We start from the raw sequence: 14,270 nt of genomic DNA, 5'->3' as shown, positions 1-14,270 counted from the left end.
GCCGCCATGCAGGCTTCCCCTGAGCTTGTCAGGTCAGCATGTGGCCCCTTTCGTCCATACCAGCAAGCAAGCAGAACCATTATGCATGGACTCCCACCAGGAGTCCAGACATCCTCTTATCACTTGATGACCAAGAACAATAGCTGAATTCTGGAGACCTCCAGGGCTGCAGGTAGCTGCATTCCATTCCCAGCCTCACCCTAGCCCATCCCCCTTTATAATCCTGTCCCCTGAACCTTGCCATAAAACAGGTTTTGGATGCTTGTAAGCTCCCTGTCTTCTTGGTTGGCTGGCCTTCTCATATTTGATTCAACCCTGCCTTCGTTATTGGACATTGCGACTGGCAGCCTGAGCCCACCTGGGGCTTCCCGGTAACACAATCAATGGGTCTGGGCTGCCGGTCACTATTTGAGCCAATTCAGCACAGTTGAATCATATATGAGCATTTATTCCAATAATGCTGGCAGTATGGGAGAGCAGTAGATTGCCCACAAACATCTGCTCTGCCCTCCCCACCATAAACCAGCTACTTATGCTGAGTAGGACAAAGCTTACATGGGGAAGTAGGCAATAGGGTATGCCAAATGGGCCATTCACAGGCTTGGAGATTTGCAAAGGCTTGAGGGTATGCAAAGGCTGGGAAGACACCCGCCTAGGACATGATTACCCACCACAAACTGGTTTTTAGTTAAAAAAAAAAAAGTTTTAATTTCAGACCATTCTTTGTGGTTACTTTAGGTTTGTAAGGCCACCATGCAGGCCTTCCCTGAGCTAATAAAGTTAGCATATGGCCCCTTTTGTCCACAGTTGTTGTTGTTTTGGGGGGGGGGAAGGGGAGCATTCACAGGGAAATTGCTGATGTTTGAGTATTTTTTACTTACAGATGTTGTAATGTACCCCTCAAATCACAGAAGGATGCCCCAAGAAGTCGAATTAAAGAGTCACATTTATTGTAATCCGGGACTATGAGGAGCCATTTTGCTTTCCCAAAGCTCATAGTAATAAGATGGTCGAAAAACCAGGTTTATATAGGCAAAAATCACAAAGGTGTTGATTACATCCCAGGGTTTGGAATGAGGAACCTGGTTCGCAAAAAAGCAGTTTACAGAAGCAGAATTAAGCATGTTAATTACAGTTTTGGGTCTCCGGATCACTGAGTTGACAGAAACACATTATCTGGGAATCTGGGACCGCTGGGTCGACAGGAACACATTATCTAGAGCCCTCGGGTCTTGAGACCACTGAGTTGCCAGGAATTCATTATCTAGAGCCATCGAGGCAATTTAGGATAATTGTGCTGTCCTGTTTCCAGGTACAGAAGAATGTGCTTTCTAAAACCAGTAAGCTAACAATCAATGGGATAGTCATTCAATCAAATGGGATGATTTATACAATTCAAAAAATCAAAATAACTTTTCTATTGTTAAGCCAAACAACAGGATTAGAGTTAAACTACAGTTTCAACCTGAGATGGTTGCTACCATACTTCACAGACATGGCCATGTCATATGATTCAGCCTAATAGTATTGTAAGCGGAGGGCTTGTGCTACCTGTCACCACCCAGCCAAAAAGAAGAGACAGGGATTGGATTATAAATGCATGTTTGATAATACCAGATGCTGGAAATCTGGGAAGGTGACAGGTTAAAACCCTAGCATCCACTTTCCCCTCAGGGAAAAGCAATGTGGGTAAGTACAAGGGATTCTGGTGATTTGCAGTTCTGGAATTTGAGTCCCTGTAGGGGTCATGGGTCTTTTTTCTTTTCTTTTAAAATAGATTTTCAGCCGAAACCGGTTTGGCTCGGTGGATAGAGCGTCGGCCTGCGGACTGAAAGGTCCCAGGTTCAATTCCGGTCAAGGGCATGTGCCTGGGTTGCGGGCATATCCCCAGTGGGAGATGTGCAGGAGGCAGCTGATCGATGTTTCTCTCTCATCGATGTTTCTAACTCTCTATCTCTCTCCCTTCCTCTCTGTAAAAAATCAATAAAATATATTTTAAAAAAAATAAAATAAAATAGATTTTCATTTATTTTGGAGAGGAAGGGAGAGGGAGAGAGAGAGATAGAAACATCAATGATGAGAGAGAATCCTGCATGCCCACCACTGGGAACCCAGCCCGAAACCTGGGCAAGTGCCTTGGCCAGGCATTGAACCCAGACCTCCTAGTTCATAGGTTGTGTAAGGTCCCAAGACCCCCGGTGAGTCCGACGGAGGGGGCGACGACCCCAAGTCAAACGCGGAGACCGAAACTTGATGCAAAAGCAAGAGGTTCTTTATTACAAGCGCAGCGCAGGGGCTCTCAGGCAGACAGACAGCAACACAAGGGAAGCGCTGGCTGACTGGAGCCCTGAGCAATTGCAGAACATGAGTTTATAAAGGCAAAAACCACACGCAGGTGGCCGGAAAACAGGGAACTAGGTTAACAGTTAACTCATCTCCTGCAGGGACAGACCTTTGTTAGTAGTTGCCTAAGGGGCAGGGTGGTTTGTCTTTACACAAACCGATCCCAGGAAGAGATAAGATAGCTATGCTATGACCAGACCAGGGCACCAGAGCTTACTGGAAAAGTTAGTTAAGAGGGGGAAGGGAGGTTTCAGCGGCCTTACAGTTGATGCTCAACCACTGAGCCACAGAGGTCGGGCAAGGGGTCTTGGGTTTTGATGAATGTCTTCCTTACTGGTCCCAGAACAGGATGGCCAGCATTTTGAAACTGGTCAAGCGGTGATCAGGTGTGCATCATCATTGTTTCTGAGACCTACTCAATCACTCTCCACATTCCTGGTGGCCAGGTATGGAAGTTCAGCGCTGCATTAAAAGTCTCTTTGTTCTTCCCTGGTCAACTGAGAACTGCAACAAATCTTAGCCAGAACATACGGTTAAACATATATTGTTAACTAGTCAATTAAGTATTCTGTTAGTAAAAAGGAAGGGGAAGGTAAGAGAGAGGAAGAAAAGAGGGGAAAACAAAACAAAACCTAATGATTTTTATTCTACCCTTCCACCCCTATCAGTATGAATCCTTAAATATGATGTTTTTGTCAATACTCACGATATAGAGCAGAGGAGTTAGGATGAGCCGGTGTTGACCGTACCTTGTCCAGGGGACTTGTCTTGTTCTGTGATAATCCAAATAATCCTTGCTCCTCCCCCTTCTATAGGCTACAAATCCAAGTTACCTGGATTTTATTTTATTTATTTATTTTTTAAAAAACATATTTTATTGATTTTTACAGCGAGGAAAGGAGAGGGAGAGTTAGAAACATTGATGAGAGAGAAACATCGATCAGCTGCCTCCTGCACACCCCCTACTGGGGATGTGCCCACAACCAAAGTGCATGCTCTTGACCGGAATTGAACCTGGGACCCTTCAGACCACAGGCCGATGCTCTATCCACTGAGCCAAACTGGTTAAGGCAAAGTTACCTGGTTTTTATTTGTCCCACTTAAATCTCTGAGGGCTGATGTTGGCCATGAAAGCAGCTGCCTCTAGAATTTAGCAAAGGATTCCAACTCAGCCTGCTTGCAGTGAAAGGGCTAAGGGCAAATCCTTTTCCCAGTGCTGGTTATTCAGCCCACCTACCAAGAGGGAGTGCTATTCATAAATTTGCGGCAAAGTTGTCGGCATTTCTGAGTTCATCTCCAACTTCAATATGAAGCTCTGTCTGGTCATATGGTAGACATTTTTAGGTCATCCTCACAATAGATCATCCTGAAAACATTCTGATTTGTTCCAAATTGGCCATAGTCTTGGACTCCTGGGATTCTTATGTTCTATGTGTTAGGTTAGGTGGCTCAGGAGGCGGCATAGGAAATAAAGAGTCCAGTGAATCAGAAAAGAAAGGAAAGGAAAAGGTTTATTTCTGCGTCCCCGGGAGACCCACGTACCCCAAAGACAGGGCACATGGATTCACGCCAACAGGGAGGGGGGCGCTTTTTTTATACTGCGGTTGGGTGAGGGGCGGGGACATGAGCTGAGGTATTCAGCTGAGGAAGTTTCTGATACAGGGGGTTAGCAGGGGTATTCAGGAAGGGGTCAGTATCTGTGTGGGGGTCATGTTGATTCAGGGAGAAGCCAATATCTGTGTCTGGCACGCTGATCTGTTAGAAATGCCAGGGGGAGTCCATTATCTCATCACACGTCTGCATGTATCCGATCCTGGGCTCTCTCCCACCTAACACTAGCTATTTCACTCTCTCCTTATTCCAGAGAATGCACTGGTTATTAAGAGGTTAAACCTGGGCTGTTCGTGTAGCTACTGAGCACTCGAAATAAGACCAGTCCAAATGCATACTGAATTTCAAAGGCTTAATACATACAGTAAAGAATGTAAAATACTTTATGAATAATTTGCTTCATAATGATGGTGTGTTAAAATAACATTCTGGCTATAGCTGGTTAAATAAAATATATTATTGAAACTGACTTCACCTGTTTTCTCTTTGCCGTTTAAAAATGAGTGGACCACCCTAGCAGGTTTGGCTCAGTGGATGGAGCGTCAGTCTGCAGACCTAAGGGCCCCCGGTTCGATTCTGGTCAAGGGCACGTACCTCGGTTGCAGGTTCCTTCCATGCATAGTTATTACAATATTATTGACTATATTCCCTACGCTGTATTTTATATTCCCATGACTATTTTGTAATTATCAATTTGTACTTCTTAATCCCTTCACTTTTTTCACCAGTCTTCCATACCTTTCTAGCCATCATCAAACTGTTCTCTGTATCCGTTTGTTTCTATTTTGTTAGATTTCACATATAAGTGAAGTTATATGGCATTTGTCTTTCACTGCTGAAATATTTCACTCAGGAGTATACGCTCTAGGTCCATCTATTTTGTTACAAGTGACAAGATTTTGTTTTTTATGACTGAGTCATATTTCGTTATATAGATGCACTGTGTCTTTATTCATTCATCTATTGATGGACACTTAGTTTGCTTTCATATGTTGGCTATTGTAAATCATGCTGCAATGAACATATGGGTGCATATGTCTTTTCAATTTAGTGGTTTTGGGTTTCTTTGGATAAATACCCCAAAATGCAATTTCTGGGTCCTTCTTTGTCTTTTGTTTTAAAGTCTATTTTTAACTCACACATGTGGGTGTGGGACCAGCCTGCTTGGTGTCTCCGGCCCTCCTACCAGTATCGATGTAGCATCTCTTTTATGTCCTTAGTTGCAGGACTTCTGTTCAGCTAGACTTCTGGTAGTTCTCAATGAGGGTTGCTCTGTAGTTTAATTGTAATTTTAATGTGGTCGGGGAGGAGATGAGTACTGCCTTTACCTACGGCACCATTTTGGCCATGGAACTCATGGTTTCACCCCCTGATTTCCAGGGATGGAAAAGAGCTGGAGGCTGAATCAGTCATCAATGACTAATTAGCTAATCAATCATGCCTATGTAATGAAGTCTCCGTAAAAACCCAAAAGGATGAGTTTCAGAGAGCTTCCGGAATGGTGCCCAGAGAGGACATGGAAGCTTAGTACCCCCTTCCCCATACCTGGCCCTACGAAACTCTTCCATCTGGCTGTTCCTGAGTTGTATCCTCTTACAATAAACCGGTGATCTAGTAAGTAAAATGTTTCTCTGAGTTCTGTGAACCACTCTAGCAAATTAATCAAACCCAAGGAGGGGATCATTGGGACGTCCAATCTATAGCCCTTAATCTGTGGATGTCTCTGGATAGACAGTGGCAGAATTGAGTTGAATTGTAAAATACCCAGTTGGTATCCACAGATTGCTTGTTGGTATAGACTCTCCCCCAGGCCCCCCCGCCAGTGCACATTAGAATTGGGTGTCAAACTTCTTACAGCTGCAAAAGATGTACCTCTCATACTGTAGTAATACATGATGCCTTTCATGACCCTTGGGTTTATAGTTTGCCTGGAAGAGTCTACAGTGAAGTGAATAATGGCAGGTGAAGCCCGGAACTCACCTAGGCCTCAGCCAAGCAGAGCCCCAGAGCATCCCCCACCTCAACTATCCCCTTCTCTCTCTATTCTAGGCCTCAGTATCCTGCTAATTCTGTCAGGATCAGAAGTGGAGAATTCTGGAGGTGAGTCTACGATTGTCAAAGGCCAGGGAAAGGAATTTGGGGTCTGCAACCTACCTCCAGAGGAGGGAAGGCGTCCTTTCATTGGGAGAGAATATTAATCCCTGATGCCTTCTGCCCATTCCTTGGAGCTCCCGCTCCTTCTCCACTATCCCCATTGTCACCCATTTATTTAGCTCTTGTATTGCACCAGGCTCAACGCTAAGCAAATTGCATGCTCCAACTCATTCAATCCTCATGACATCCCTGCAAAGATGGTTTTGACATTATCCCCACTTGACCAATGGCCCTCTAGAGAAGTAGCTGACTCAAGGTCACACAGCTGGTGGATGTTGGACTTTGCCTGTTTTCCCCCAAAAGCCTGTGTCCCAAATAATTTTGGGAGGTAGTTTTGCCTTTGTCCCTCCCCCCTCCGAACCCCCCAAGCAAATCCTGAGCAAGTAATTTATCTGGAAGGTGATCCTAGGAAGCACCATCTGGGAGTGGGAAGTCAGGTTAGAAGGCAAGGAGCCAATATAGGGTCCATTATACAGTGAGTTACATGTGGGCAACTGGAGCTTGATCCCATGGGGACTGTTGGACATAGTAAGAAACATGAACCTCACGGCTATCTCCCCCAATTAAACATTAATTTCCTGTTCCCCTTCCCCCAGCCCTCGGCACCCTCCATTCTACTTCGTCTCTATGAATGTGACTCCTAGTGACCTTACGAGTGGAGCCATATAGCATTTGCCCTTTGGGATGAGCTTATTTACTTATCACAATGTCTCCAAAGTTCATCCATACTGTAGCATGTGTTGGAATTTCTTTTTTAAAAAGCTGGATAATATTCTTTGTGTGGATGGACCACATTTCATTTATCCATTCACCCATTCATGGGCACTTGGGTGGCTTCCATCTTTTGGCTACTGGGAATAGTGCTGCTGTGAACATAGGTAAACAAATATCTCTTGAAGACCCTGCTTTCAGTTCTTTTGGCTATAGCCCATGAATGAAATTGCTAGGTCATATGGGAATTCTAATTTTTTTGTTTTTACTTTTTGTTAATCCTCACCTGAGGGTATTTTTCCATTGATTCTTTGTGGGGTTTTTTTGGTGTTTTTTTTTTGTTTTTTTTTTTTGAGAGTATGGAAGGGAGGGAGGAGAGAGCAGAGAGAGAGAGAGAGAAAAAAACATCAATGTGAGAGACACATGGATTAGTTGCTTTCTGCACACACCCCACTGGGGCTGAGAATCAAAACTGCGGCCCTGGTATGCACCCTTGCCTGGGAATGGAACCCAAGATGCTCTGGTGCACAGGCTGATGCTCTAACCCAGCTGTGGATAAACTACGGCCCCCGGGCCGGATCCGGCCCGTTTGAAATGAGTAAAACTAAAAAAAAAAAAAGACCGTACCCTTTTATGTAATGATGTTTACTTTGAATTTATATTAGTTCACACAAACACTCCATCCATGCTTTTGTTCCGGCCCTCCGGTCCAGTTTAAGAACCCATTGTGGCCCTCGAGTCAAAAAGTTTGCCCACCCCTGCTCTAACCACTGAGAAACACTAGCCAGGGTAGGAATTATATTTTTTTAGTTTAGAAATTGCCAAACTGTTTTCCACAAGAGCTGCACCATTTTACATTCCTGCCAGCAATGCATTAGGGTTACAGTTTTGCCACATCCTGTTCTCTGTTTATTCTTGATAATATGATAACTGGTTTTATTTTAATGCACTGACTTTTGTCAGTCATTGATTGAGAGAACTACTTCTGTGGGGAGAAAGCATTGCTACTATCATGTGGAGAGCAAAGAGGACTCTGGTTGCCAAAGATAACCCCAGGTAAAGAAACACAGGTGCTGGAGAAGTTCTACTGTCAAAAAAGTGGTGTTGGTGGCAGAGGAGGGAGGTGGTTTGGGCACTGTGAGCATGTGTGTTTAGTTGTGGGATGGGTGCAAAAAGGACGCCAACAGAGCTATTCCCAGGAGGACATTCTTTTGACCAGAGTCTGGTAATCCTAGGTGCTCAATGAATATTTCTTGAGTAAATGAATAAACAAATGAATGAAAGGATCTTGTGTTCTCTGCAGCTTTCTGTCATACATGCCCTAAAAATGCCAGATGCTTCAACAGAACCCACTGTGCTTGCAAAGATGGGTATCAGTCCATGTCTGGAAGGAGGTACTTCACTGAATTTTATGAGAAATGTGAAGGTAGGATGCAATCCAAATTCATCTTGGCATTTGGAAGAGGGCAGGGACATCCTTCTATATCTCATTCCCTGAGTTACCTGAGTTATGTAGGGATGCTAGTGCTGCAAAGATACAGCAATATTACAAGACTAGTAGCCTGGTGCACAAAATTCATGGTGGGGGGGGGGGGAGGGGCTGTCCCTCAGCCCGGCCTGCACCCTCTCCAATCTGGGACCCCTCGGGGATGTCCAACTGCTGGTTTAGGCCCAATCCTAAACTGGTAGTCCGACATCCCTCCTGCAGTCTGGGACCACTGGCTCCTAACTGCTCACCTGCCTGCCTGCCTGATCACCCCTAACCACTCTGCCTGCCAGCCAGCTCGCCCCCAACTGCCATCCCCTGCCAGTCTCATGGCCCCCAACTGCCCTCCCTGACCAGCCTGCTCACCCTCAACTGCCCCCTCCTGCCAGCCTGATTGCCCCCAGCTAACCCCCCTGCCGGCCTGTTCGCCTCCAACTGCCCTCCCCTCCTGGCCTTATCACCCCTAACCGCCTCTGCCTCAGCCCCACCACCATGGTTTTGTTCGGAAGGATGTCCAGAAGGTCTCCTGGTCTAATTAGCATATTTCCCTTTTATTAGTATAGATAGTCCCAGAGTCCTTAAAGGAGTCCCTATCCCTATGCATCCTCCTGATGTCATTCTGATGCTGACTTGATGATCCTTGGTTTTTCTTCAGAGGAAGGTAGAGTTCCCAGGACCCTGGGCTCTTGAAGTCTCAGCATTGGTTTTATTTGTTTTTTTAAATATATTTTATTGATTTTTTTACAGAGAGAAAGGGAGAGGGATAGAGAGATAGAAACATCAATGAGACAGAAACATCAATCAGCTGCCTCCTGCACACTCCCCACTGGGTATGTGCCCGCAACCAAGGTGCATGCCCTTGGCTGGAATTGAACCTGGGACCCTTCAGCCTGCAGGTCGATGCTCTATCCACTGAGCCAAACTGGTTAGGGCAGCATTGGTTTTTATATGTTTGTTTACTGGAAAACTTTACAAGGGGAGGGATCATCTCTGTGTTGTTCATTGTGGTATGCCTAGGACAGAGAATAGTGTTCTCACATAGCAGATGTTCAATAAAAACATTGACCAAGAGAACAAATAAACAAATCAGTATCTTGGCACTCATTACCTATCATGATCTGGCCCCAGCTTAGTGTTCCAGTTTCACTTCTCACTACAACCATCTGTTCCAGCCAAAATTCTTTTTCTTTTTCTTTTTAAATATATTTTATTGACTTTTTACAGAGAGGAAGGGAGAGGGATAGAGAGTTAGAAACATCAATGAGAGAGAAACATTGATCAGCTGCCTCCTGCACACCCCCTACTGGTGATGTGCCCGCAACCAAGGTGCATGCCCTTGACTGGAATCGAACCTGGGACCTTTCAGTTTGCAGGCCGACGCTCTATCCACTGAGCCAAACCGGTTAGGGCCAAAATTCTTTTTCAATTCCACTAATTCTAAAGGTCAATTTGAATATTGAAGAAAAATAGCACTCCTGAATATCTGATTGGTGGAACTGAACATCTTATGGATGGCATTAGTGTCAATGAAGAAGGTGAAGCATACAATGGTAGACTAGGATTTGTTTTATTTTATTGTGGCAAAATATACACAACATAAAATTGATTTTTAAACCATTTTTAGATGTATCTTTCAGTGTCATTAAGTACATTCACAGTGTTGTGCAGCCATTGTCACCATCCATCCACAGAACTTTCTCATCTTCCCAAACTGAAGCTCTGTTCCCATTAAATACTAACCCCTCATCCCCTCCTCCAGCCTCTGGCTTCCACCATCTACTTTTTGTTTCTGTTAATTTGTTTCCTCTTAGGGTACTCCTATGAGTGAAACCACAATACTGGATATATCTTCTTTTTTGTAAAAAAAAACTTTTTGTTTTGAAATGGTTTTAGACCTAAATAAAAATTGCCAAAACTGCTCAGTTAATTCCGTATTTCCTCCCCCCGTTCCCCTGAGGGTAACCAAAGACATGACCACAGTACAATGATCAAAACCAGGCGATGATATTAACTAAATACCAACTTTTTTCAAGTTTCATTAGTCCTTCCCCTAATGCTGAGTGATTCCCCCCCCCCCCCCCCACACACACACACCTTTTTTCTGTTCCAGGAGCCATTTCAGAATCCCACATTGGCCTTGATTGCCATGATCCTTAGTCTTGTGTAACTTGTGACAGATCCTCAGAGTTCCTTGTCTTCTGCGACCATGACACTTTGATAGGACACCATAGATGCCCTTTTGCACTTTGCTTTTTTAGCTTAAATGTATCCTAGAATTTACTCCAAATCAGTTCATAGAGATCGTCCCCATTTTCTTTTTTTATAGCTTTGGGACGAACCATAGTTTATTCAACCCTCTCCTACGCATGGGCATTTAAGTTGTTTCGATGTTTAGGCTGTTCTAATATTTGTGGAAGTATGTCTTCAGGGTAAGGTCCTAGAAGTGAGATGGCTGAGTCAAGAGGTAAATCCATATGTAGCTTGATTAGATATTCCAAATTTAACTCCAGAAAGGCTGTACCAATTTGCGTTCTCACCAGCAATGCCTGAGAGCAGAATGTGTTGTCCAATGATTTAACATCTAACGGTTATCAGGTTCTAAAGCCCCATGTATATTTAGGTCTATTTTTGGACCTTTAGTCTCTTCTACTAGTCTATCTCATCATGCACCAGTATCTCATCGTTATTTTGTTTTTGTGTTAATCTTTATTGAGGATATTTTTTTCCATTGATTTTTAAAAAATATATATTTTATTGATTTTTTTACAGAGAGGAAGGGAGCGGGATAGAGAGTTAGAAACATCGATGTGAGAGAGACATCAATCAGCTGCCTCCTGCACACTCCCTATTGGGGGTGTGCCCGGAACCAAGGTACACGCCCTTGACTGGAATCGAACCTGGGACCCTTGAGTCCGCAGGCTGACGCTCTATCTACTGAGCCAAACCAGTTAGGGCTCCATTGATTTTTTTTTTTTTTTTTTTTTTTGAGAGAGAGAGAGAGAGTGTGGGACGGAAAGGGAGAGAAATAGAGAAAGGGAGAGAGAGACATTGATTGGTTGCCTCCTGCATGTGTCTTGGCTGGGGCTGGGGATCGAACCTGCAACCCAGATATGTGCCCTTGATCAGACTTGAACCTGTAGGCAAACACTCTAACCAGTGAGCACACTAGCCAGGGCCCTGACTTTGTAGTATGTTTTGATGTCTTGGAAGGCTAATCCCCACCTCATAGTTTTTCTGGCTATTCTTGCATGATAGTAGCAATTCATCTCACTCCATAAAATACTTGTAGATAGTTTTTATTGGGATCATATTATATTTATAAATTAACTTAAGGAGAATTATCATCTTTATAATATGGAGTCATTTTAAGTGAGAATAGATGTCCATTTATGAATGATACTGGGTAGTAGAGATTCCATGGGCAAGGGAAAATAATATAGTTTTATGAGAATGAAAAGTACTATTTTTCTCTTGATTCACAGATATTGATGAGTGTAAGACCGGGCTGGCAAAGTGCAAGCAGAAATCATATTGCAGAAATGAAATCGGAAGTTACTACTGCAGCTGTGTCCCAAATATTCCTATTCTCAACTGGGTGGCTAGTGTTTTTAAATTGAACCATCCAGATTGTTATGGTAAGAACCTCCAGTGCTCTCCAACATGAACAAGGAGGGGTGAGGAAGACTTTGAGAGTTCCACCAATGTCAGGCCAGGGTAAGAGAGCAGAGATCTGTCCTGGCCCTTGTCCTTCAACCCATCGTTGTAATCTTTCCCAAGAAATCTTGTTTAAGCCCAAGATATCAATCACCATCTCTACATCACTGCCTTACAAATTTATGTCTCTTTCCCGGGCTTCCAAATTGACACCTCTAATTTTCTACTGGACTTCTCTACTTGTTTCTTTCTCTCATTTATTTTAACCGTATATATACTAAATTCCATGAGTTCATACTGCTAGCTCCAATCCCAGTTGAACCCCAGGGCTTGATCTAGCTTTCCTTTTTTCCTTCTTTGTAACTTCTTTCTTCAACAACAAAAAAAACCTGGCCCTCACTATCCACAACCTATTGCCTTATTTTTGAAGTCTTGGTGTAATTCAGTATTTTGAGTTAGACTGGATTTGATTTCTGACACTACCGCTTACTTTTGGGGAATGACTAACTTCTTTATGCCTCATCTGTAAGTGGGAAGAATAGCAGTAGCCTCGACTATACTGGTTATGTGCTGCTGAGTAACAAATGGCCCCAATGTTAAGCGGCTTAAGACAACACATCTTTATTGGCTCACGGATTGTGCAGGGCAGGAATTGAAGCGTGCCTTACCTGGTCCTCTGCTTCTAGATCTCTCACGATTACAATCAAAGTATTGGTCAGGGATGCAGTCTTATCTGAAGGTTTGTCTGCTTCCAAGCTCACTCACACGGTTGCTGGCTGATTCAGTTCTTTGAAAACGATTGGACTGAAGGTCTCACATCCTTTCTGGTGGTGGCTGAGAGGTCGCCCTTGTTCTTAGCTATATTGGCCTCTCTAGCTTACTTTGTTACAACAAGCGCATGAGAATAGCCAAGAAGACAGTGTGAACAAAACAGAAATCCTAGTCCTTACTAACCTAACCTCAGAAGTGACATCTTTTCCCTTTTGCTGTATTCTGTTCATTAGAAATGAGTCTCTGAGTTGAGTCGGGGGGTGGGGGGAGTGGGGAGGGTGATTGGTGGGGGTAGGGGTGAGTTCACACAGCAGAATGTGGATAAAGGAATGTGAAGCAGAGATTATTTCAGAGACTTCTTACCTCACATACTGGGTGAAATACCTTCCTCCAAATTCGTGTCCACTCACGGAAACTGTGAATGTAATCTTATTTGGGAATAGGGTCTTTGCAGATATAATCAAATCAGGGAATTAGGAGATCATTCCAGATTAGGGTGGGCCCTAAAACCAGTATGACTGGTGTCATTATAAGAAGAGGGAATTTGGACATAGGGACACACACACAGAAGATCATGTAATGATAGAAGCATAGATTGGAGTTAGGCTGCCATAGACCAAGGGACAGCAAGGGGCAACCATCGGAAGCTAGAAACAGCAAAGAAGAATATATCTTAAAACCTTCAGAGGGACCACAGCCCTGCTGACACCTTGATTTGGACTTGTATCTTCCAGATAATAAATTTCCATGTGTTAAGCCACCCAGTTTGTAGTGCTTTGTTACAGCAGCCCTAGGAAATGAATACACTCTACCTATCATTATTAAGGCATGTAAAATATTTTTTGCACCTGGGAAGGCTCAATTAATATTAGCTGTTATGCTACATAACTCTGTTCTAGAACCTTTTGAGTTCCTTTCAATGAGCTAATGTGTATGATGGCACTTTATATACCATGCTGTGTAGACAAGGGCAAGTATTATTACTGTTTCTACATTATTCATTCAATTATCATCCATTCCTTCGGGAAGTTTTCTCTGCACCCTTGATATTCTGGGGCCTCTTTTGTATACTCCCAAGTCATCTCACTCTATTTGTTAACATCTTGAACCCTTGTAATCAATTAATTGTTTGCCATTATTGATAGCCTGCAAACTCTAGAAGGGAATTCCCTTTGTCACTATGTCGACGTCTATTTATCAGGTTTAGCGCTGTGCCTGGCTTTTAGTAATTTCCCAATAAATACTATGGACTGAATGATTGAACTGGAAGCCTCATCCTAATTCTCTTTTTATTTTACTGTGGAAGGCATTTGGGACTTCTTAGAGGGAAGTAGGATAGGATGTGGAAGCAGCAGGGAAGGATCCAACTTGAGGGTGCTTGGAAGAAGGGATGTGAGCCAGGGTGTGTTATCTCCCATATTTGATTCACTGGCTACTTTTCTTTCCCAGAGGGCACTGGTGAGAAGATACAGCCATCAGAGACCATTTGGGTGAGTAAGGTGAAGCTAGGTTTGGGAAACAGCTAATTAGTCTTCCACGT

General features: G+C 43.7%; 1 protein-coding gene across 1 annotated transcript in view; it reads left to right on the top strand.

Moving 5' to 3' along the window:
* The window catches only part of LOC308520337 (putative adhesion G protein-coupled receptor E4P), a gene marked incomplete at both ends in the record, with an annotated part of 50,001 nt that overhangs the window by 15,597 nt on the left and 20,134 nt on the right, over positions 1 to 14,270 (top strand). Inside the window, 4 exons of the mRNA XM_081092825.1 lie at positions 6,004 to 6,054; positions 8,123 to 8,245; positions 11,788 to 11,940; positions 14,180 to 14,220. Coding sequence (XP_080948951.1) covers positions 6,004 to 6,054; positions 8,123 to 8,245; positions 11,788 to 11,940; positions 14,180 to 14,220 — 368 coding nt within the window. The remainder of the gene's footprint in view (positions 1 to 6,003; positions 6,055 to 8,122; positions 8,246 to 11,787; positions 11,941 to 14,179; positions 14,221 to 14,270) is intronic.

The sequence above is a fragment of the Myotis nattereri genome (assembly GCF_964212035.1).
Source record: "Myotis nattereri genome assembly, chromosome: 5".
Lineage (NCBI taxonomy): Eukaryota > Metazoa > Chordata > Mammalia > Chiroptera > Vespertilionidae > Myotis > Myotis nattereri.
The sequence above is the reverse complement of the archived record's forward strand: the minus strand, read 5'-3'. Positions and strand labels throughout refer to the sequence as shown.